The following is an 8119-nucleotide window of genomic DNA, read 5'->3' as shown; positions in this document are numbered from 1 at the left end:
GATACAGGACAAGGTAGTTTCTGGAACGGGGGTGGGGGAGGGGGAGGTTTCGGAAATTTACAAAGAACTTATGGAGTGGGAGGAAACCCAGTTAGGTGAGATAAAGCGTAAATGGGAAGATGAGTTGGGAGGGGAGGTAGAGGCGGGTCTGTGGGAGGATGCTCTGAACAGAGTCAACACGTCCTCATCATGTGCCAGGCTCAGCCTGGTACAATTCAAGGTGGTTCATCGGACACACATGACGGTGTCCCGGATGAGCAAGTTATTTGGGATAGAGGACAGGTGTGTGAAGTGTGCGGGAGGGATCGCAAACCATGTCCACATGTTTTGGGCATGCCCGAAGCTTAGGGGACACTGGCAGGGATTTGCGGATGTCATGTCCATTGTGCTAAAAACAAGGGTGGTGCCGAGTCCAGAGGTGGTGATTTTTGGAGTTTCGGAAGATCCGGGAGTTCAGGGGGCGAGAGAGGCTGACGTCTTGGCCTTTGTCGCCTTGGTAGCCCGGAGACAGATATTGTTAGCATGGAGGGACTCGAAGCCCCCGAAATCTGGGGTTTGGGTCAGCAACATGGCTGGGTTTCTTAGACTTGAGAAAATTAAGTTCACCCTGAGAGGATCAACGTTAGGGTTCGTTCGGAGGTGGCAGCCGTTTATCGACTCCTTCAGAGGAAACTAAACTGTCAGCAGAGGCAATAAAGGGTGGGGGGGGGGGGGTGATGGGAGAGGGGGAAGTTCGGGAGAGGGGGAAGTTCGGCTATGTTGTGTCTAGAGTAGGCGGGTGGGAGATGGAGGGATGTTTACCCACTGAACTGTGTTTACTACATTTGTATCGCTTATTGTTATAAAAGCATAAATGCCTTAATAAAATGTTGAAAAAAAAAACTTTGCCCCTCGCACCTTAAACCTCTGTCACCTGGTAATTGACTTTTCCAACCTGGGAAAAAGCTTCTGATTATCCACGCTGTCCATGCCACTCATAATTTTGTAAACTTTTATCAGGTCGTCCGTCAACCTCCGTCGCTCGAGTGAAAACAATCCGAATTTATCCAACCTCTCCTGACAGCTAATACCCTCCAGGCCAGGCAACATCCTGGTAAACCTCCTCTGTACTCTCTCCAAAGCCTCCACATCCTTTAGGTAATGTGGTGACCAGAATTGTCGGCAATATTCCACGTGTGGCCTAACTAAGGTTCTGTACAGCTGCAGCATGACTTGCCAATTTTTATACTCAATGCCCCGACCAATGAAGACAAGCATGCCGTCTGCCTTCTTAGCTCCTTATCCACCTGCGTTGCCACTTTCAGTGATATGTTTATTGTAATTTCCCAATCTACCACAGACAACTTGCCCCTCATACCATGACAGTTTCCTTCTGCGGGAAACACCCAGATAAATTAGGCAAAAGAACCCTGTAACCACCATAGCCCATCTTCATGGCAACATGGCTGCTTTGGGAACTAAATATCTTCCAACGTGCAAACACCTTTTCATTCTGTGCTCCTCGTCAAACTTGGAACCAGGTAATCGCAACGAGCCTCAAAAATGGTCAGCCCACCGGAGGCAGAGGTGTTAGACCGGCCAGTCCAGCAGAAAGAAACCCTCCAATCATCACCATTCACCAGATGTCAGAATGAACAGAATGCACTCCTGGATGTCAGTGAGAGCAGAAACAATAACAACGGAGCCAACATCTGTAATTTATTGTGAACTTGTTGGAGTCACAACAGGTGTGATGAATCACAAAACCCCTTCCCACATTGAGAGCAGATGAATGGTCTCTCCCCAGAATTAACTCGCTAGTGTCTCCGTAGTTGGGATGGATCACTGAATGTTGTAGCCACCTGGGTTGGCCACTTCCCGACTTAAAATGGAGAATCGCAAAGGCTGAAGGGAAATTCAGCCAACACAGGCAAAGACTAGCAAGTGCAGAAATCATGTATATTGAAACCTGCAAAACAACCAGACAGCACTGAAACCAGCAGCCATCTACATAGTAATGCAGCAGCCATCTACATAGTAATGTGCGATTCCAAGGCACAATGGCAACAGTTAAGGTAAATAAAGCCAAGCCAGACTCCTCGGTGCCAGCAGGAGCCAAGACAAAGGAAGGCCAATGAACATTTAGGGACCGCCCAACGATCGGGGAACAACTCCAGTATTGGAGAAATCGATCACAGTGATCGGAAAGCAGTCCAATCACTTGGAACCAGGTACGGGGTCCGCCCCGAAAGGCGGGAAGCCCCTCGGGACTATGAAGTAAAGCCCCCAAGTTCAAATCGTCCTTCTTTGGCAGGATCATTCAGCAACTTGAATCAACCCGTGAGAGTGACCTGTCTCAGCTGCCACTCCACCCAAGTAAGTCTCAAGTCAACGCTCGCTACGAGATAGGCCCTCCAAGCTACAAGTCCATACCAGCTTTTGAATCCTGCAGACTCAGGACCTGAACGAAAGGCCATTTGTTCCCCATACCTGGTGGGCCAATTCCGAAGCTAAATATAGGCCTTTTAGTGATAGGAATAGACTAGAAAGTAGAGTTTATGCATGAGTAGTGATTCACTGTGTATAATAAATGATTTTTGATTTGAATCTTGCCAATTAGTGTGTTGAGTTATTGATCAGTCCTTGAACTTGAACCTCGTGGCGGCATCATAAAGATACCCAGCAACTCTAGAGCGAAGGTTATAAAACAGCCAATTGAACCAACCAAAAGTTAGCAACAATGTCTCCCCTGCACAGAGCAGGTGAATAGCTTCTTCCAGGTGTGAACTCGCTAGTGTTCCTGCAGGGTGTATGGATATCTGAGTCCCTTCTCTCACTAAGAGCAGGTTAACGCCTTCTCCCCTGTGTGAACTCGCTGGTGTCTCCGCAGGTGGGATAACCAAGTGAATCCCTTCTCACACTGAGAGCAGGTGAACAGCTTCTCCCCAGTGTGAAGTCGCTGGTGTGTCAGCAGCCTGGATAAGTGAGTGAATCCATCCTCACACTGAGAGCAGGTGAACGGCCTCTCCCCAGTGTGAACCCGCTGGTGTGTCAGCAGCCTGGATAAGTGAGTGAATCCCTTCCTACACTGAGAGCAGGTGAACGGCCTCTCCTCAGTGTGAACTCGCTGATGTCTCCGCAGGCCGGATGATTGAGTGAAACCCTTCTCACACTGAGAGCAGGTGAACGGCCTCTCCCCAGTGTGAATTCGCTGATGCCTCCGCAGGTCGGATGATTGAGTGAATCCCTTCTCACACTGAGAGCAGGTGAACGACCTCTCCCCAGTGTGAACTCGCTGATGTCTCAGCAGGTCAGATGATTGAGTGAATCCCTTCTCACACTGAGAGCAGGTGAACGGCCTCTCCCCAATGTGAACTTGCTTGTGTGCCAGCAGGCTCGATGAAGTAGTGAATCCCTTATCACACTGAGAGCAGGTGAACGGCCTCTCCCCAGTGTGAACTCCCTGGTGTGTCAGCAGGCTGGATAACCGAGTGAATCCCTTCTCACACTGAGAGCAGGGGAACGGCCTCTCCCCAGTGTGAACTCGCTGGTGTCTCTGCAGGTGGGATAACTGAGTGAATCCCTTCTCACATTGAGAGCAAGTGAACGGCCTCTCCCCAGTGTGAACTCGCTGGTGTGACAGCAGGCTCGAGGAAGTAGTGAATCCCTTCTCACACTGAGAGCAGGTGAACAGCCTCTCCCCAGTGTGAACTCGCTGATGTATCCGCAGGGCGGATGAATCACCAAATCCCTTCTCACATTGAGAGCAGGTGAACGGCCTCTCCCCAGTGTGAACTCGCTGGTGTTTCTGCAGAGCAAATAACCGAATGAATCCCTTCTCACACACAGAGCAGGTGAACGGCCTCTCCCCAGAGTGACTGCGCCGATGAGCTTCCAGCTGAGATGGGGCCCTGAATCCCTTCCCACAGTCCCCACATTTCCACTGTTTCTCCAGGGTGTGGGTCTCCTCGTGTCTCTCCAGGTTTGTCGATCAGTTGAAGCCTCGTCCACACACAGAACACGTGTAACGTCTCTCCCGCTGTGAATGGTGTGATGTTTTTTCAGGCTGTGTAACTGGTTAAAGCTCTTTCCACAGTCAGTGCTCTGGAACACTCTCACTCGGGTGTGTGTGTCTCGGGGCTTTTCCAGTCACACTGATGTTTTGAAGCCGACAGAAAAGACAGACATTTCTCCTTCTCGATTCAAAGACCGGTGATACTCAGTTCCAAGGAATTGAGAGACTCAGTCAGATTGAGACTCTTAGGGCAGCACGGTAGCATTGTGGATAGCACAAATGCTTCACAGCTCCAGGGTCCCAGGTTCGATTCCGGCTTGGGTCACTGTCTGTGCGGAGTCTGCACAACCTCCCCGTGTGTGCGTGGGTTTCCTCCGGGTGCTCCGGTTTCCTCCCACAGTCCAAAGATGTGCGGGTTAGGTGGATTGGCCATGCTAAATTGCCCATAGTGTCCAAAATTGCCCTTAGTGTTGGGTGGGGATACTGGGTTATGGGGATAGGGTGAAGGTGTGGACCTTGGGTAGGGTGCTCTTTCCAAGAGCCGGTGCAGACTCGATGGGCCGAATGGCCTCCTTCTGCACTGTAAATTCTATGAGACGTGATGTTTGCGATTTCTGTCTGTAATTCCTCCTCTTCTAATATCCTGTAAAAACAATTTATAAAAAGTTACTTTACTTCTCCTCATTTTGGAGAAGGTATCCTGAGGGTAACGACAGTCTGGCCATGGGGTTAATCCTCCGGGTCCTCAATCTTATTGAGGAATGTCCCCTTGGATCTATTGTGGTGGTGATTCTTTTGTATTTTTGTTCTTTTGAGACGGTTTATGTGTTGTTGACTTTATTCCACTCTGGTACAGACGGGGCTTTTATCTGTGAAAGGAGCAGTTTGGGGAGACTTTGGTAAAGTGAGTTGGAGGAGGGGGTAATGGCGCACGTCCGATTGTGGTGTGAAAATCTGTTCCTGTTCTCTCTGTCGCCTAACTAATGGCAGCAGTTAATCTGCAAATTTTCTCAGGGAATGTACGGGGCATCCATCACCCTATCAGAAGGAAAAAGATCCTCTCCCTTTCTTAAGGAGAAAGTCAACATAGTTTTATTACAGGAAACTCATCTGGATTATGAGGAACACTTTAAATTTAGGCGGGATTGGATGGGGCATTTTTTTCACCTCTTTTTGATCCAGTAACAGACTTGTGGCAATGCTTATTATACACTATCCAAGCAGTCAGGGTACCTCTGCCGATTACAATGTGCATGTCAATTTCCTTTGTGCCGATCCCTCCCCTCCGCCCCCTTCACTCGTCGTTTCTGGGTCCTTTCCTGGGCCCTTCACTGTACAATGGGAGTTATCTGTTATTTACAAGTGGACGGTGCCCTCCCTCCCGCCCCCCCCCCCCCCCCCCATTGATGGGGCACCCCCCTTCCACCCCGCGCACTCCCTGTTCTGTTTTAAACCTTCCCTTGGGGGTACTTGTGTTTTTGTTCTGGGCTCTCTGGTCTCTGTGTCAGTTGGTTTCTGGTTCTCCCTCCTTGTCCCAGTAGCCCCCCCCTCCCCTTTTCCTGCCTGCTCCCTGTGATCCCGTTGGCTCCCGTACGTCCATCTCCCTCCCAGTGTTCCATTGGCCGCTGGCTTCAAACAGGTCCTGGAACAAGTTGGTGAATGGCCTCCACACTTTGTGGGAACCATCCTCTGACCCTCGGACAGTGAACTTGATCTTCTCCAGGTGGAGAAATCCCGATAGGTCTGCCAGCCAGTCTGAGCTGTGGGTGGTGCTGCTGATCGCCAGCCGAGCAGGATTCTCCAGCGGCCGATTAGAGAACCAAAGGCAAGGGCGTCCGCCCTCTTCCCCATGAATAGTTCTGGCTGGTCCGATACCCCGACGACTGCCATTTGTGGGCACGGCTCCACCCTCATAGCCATGGACATTGCCTCTAAATAGGAATTCGACAAGTGTGGGGCAGACCCAGAACATGTGGGCATGGTTTGCCGGGCCCCGCTGGCACCATTCACGTTTGTCCTCCATCTCCGGGAAGAACCTGCTCATTCGGGTTCTTGTCAGGTGTGCTCTGTGCACAACATTCAGCTGCATGAAGCTTAGCCTTGCGTAGGAGAAGGTGGAGTTGGTCCCGTTCAGTGCTTCACTCCAGAGTCCCCACCCTATTTCCGTCCCTCGCTCTTCCTCCCATTTTCCCTCGGTTTGGTCAAGTATGAAAATGAAAATCGCTTATTGTCACAAGTCGGCCTCAAATGAAGTTACTGTGAAAAGCCCCTAGTCGCCACATTCCGGCGCCTGTTCGGGGAGGCTGTTACGGGAATCGAACCGTGCTGCTGGCCTGCCTTGGTCTGCTTTCAAAGCCAGCGATTTAGCCTAGTGTGCTAGGAGCGTATCCTTATTAAGAGTTGTCCGTACAGGTCCCCACAGTTTCCCTTCTCCAGACTGTCTGCATCCAGTAACTCCTCTTGCATTGTGCTTCTCAGGGTTCCTGGGTGTGCTGGTGTATCCTTGTGGAGAAAGTTTTTGACCTGGAGCTCATCCCTGTTTGGTAGGTCCAGCCTCTCCGTCAGCACCTCTAAGGTCGCTAGTCTATTTCCCGTGTAAAAGTCCTGAACCATCAGTGTTCCCCCGTCCTGTCTCTACCTCTTGAAGGTGGTGTCGAGAATGGCTGGTGCAAACCTATGGTTGCCGCAGATGGGGGCCATGAAGGACACATCGGTCAGACTGAAATGCTGCCACATCTGGTTCCAGGTTCTCAGGGTAGCTACCGCCACTGGACTTGAGTGTTTTGCTGGCGGGGATGGGAGTGTTGCCGTGGCGAGGGCCCGGAGGGTCATTCCTGTACATGAGGACTCGGCCATCATCAACCATTCCATGTCTGGGTCCTTTACCTATTTCTCCACTCTTTCGGCTGTGGCTGCCCAGTGATAGTATTGCAAGTTCGGGAGGGCCAAGCCTCCCATGTTTCGTCTCCATTGTAGTACTGTTTTAGGGATTTTTGAATTCTTGCCCCTCCGCACACAAACGATGTTAGGTTAGGTGGGTTGACCATGATCAATGCACCAGATTATGGGAATAGGTTGGGGAGTCTGCCTCTGAGAGTGCATTTTCTGAGGGTCAGTGCAGACTTGAAGAAGCGAATGGCCTCCTTCTGCACTATAGAGATTCTACGTCATCTATGCTATTTTAATTTGACTATGTTGTTAGTCTGTTTTGTAATTTTGGGGGTATGCGCCCTGCATTGTTATGCTTCTGTTTTTATATAATCTTACCATCTTTCCCCACTCACTATGTTAACCTGTTAACTGATCTGGCATTTCATCTTGGGGCTCTGGTCGCTCAAATATCCAGCTATGAATTAATTCTGCAATATGTTGCTTGCAATTATGCGGCAGTATCAGTTGTTCTACACTGTACCCATTTTCCATCAATATTTCTGTTATTTTGTTGCATTCATTGTTTTAAAAATGCTGAAGAAAACATAAAAGAAATATTAAAAATCTGTCCAACTCATCCTTGAATATATTCAGTGACCCACAGACTCCACTGATCCCTGTGGAAGAGAATTCCATAGACTAATAGCCTTTTGAGGGAAGAGATGACTGGAAATATATAAGTGGCGACAGTACAATATTACACAACCAGAAATAATAGTAAATGTAGTTTATTACAGACCATAAATAATATATCTAATTTAAAACTACTAGACATATCTCTAACCGATATTAATTTACTGTCCCATTAAATAGCAGCCATCTCCTGGAGAAACCAGCCCTTTAATTGTGATAAAAGGAAATTACTGCAGGTGCTGGAATCTGAAACGAAAGAGAAAATGCTGGAAAATCTCAGCAGGTCTGGCAGCATCTGTAGGGAGAGAAAAGAGCTGACGTTTCGAGACCGATGACTCTTTGTCAAAGTCTTGTCAAAGAGTCATCGGACTTGAAACAACAGCTTTTTTCTCTCACTACAGATGCTACCAGACCTGCTGAGATTTTCCAGTATTTTCTCTTCCTTTAATTGAACATCAGGAAAGAGACCATCCTTTTATTTATTTTTAATGCATTTTAGTCAAACTTGTATCAAAGTAGGTTACAGCAAATAAACACCCCCCCCCCCCCGGAAACATTCTT

The 8119-nt window shown here is 49.0% G+C and overlaps 1 protein-coding gene across 1 annotated transcript; it reads right to left on the bottom strand.

Moving 5' to 3' along the window:
• Positions 1 to 1678: 1678 nt before the first annotated feature.
• LOC140418016 (uncharacterized) lies at positions 1679 to 3970 on the bottom strand (the record flags this gene model as incomplete). Its single annotated transcript, XM_072501447.1, has 1 exon — positions 1679 to 3970. A coding segment is annotated over one exon (1155 nt), but the record flags the coding sequence as incomplete, so codon positions are not given.
• Positions 3971 to 8119: the final 4149 nt, after the last annotated feature.

Source organism: Scyliorhinus torazame, chromosome 5 (assembly GCF_047496885.1).
Source record: "Scyliorhinus torazame isolate Kashiwa2021f chromosome 5, sScyTor2.1, whole genome shotgun sequence".
Classification (NCBI taxonomy): domain Eukaryota; kingdom Metazoa; phylum Chordata; class Chondrichthyes; order Carcharhiniformes; family Scyliorhinidae; genus Scyliorhinus; species Scyliorhinus torazame.
This window is presented reverse-complemented; position numbering and strand designations above follow the sequence as displayed.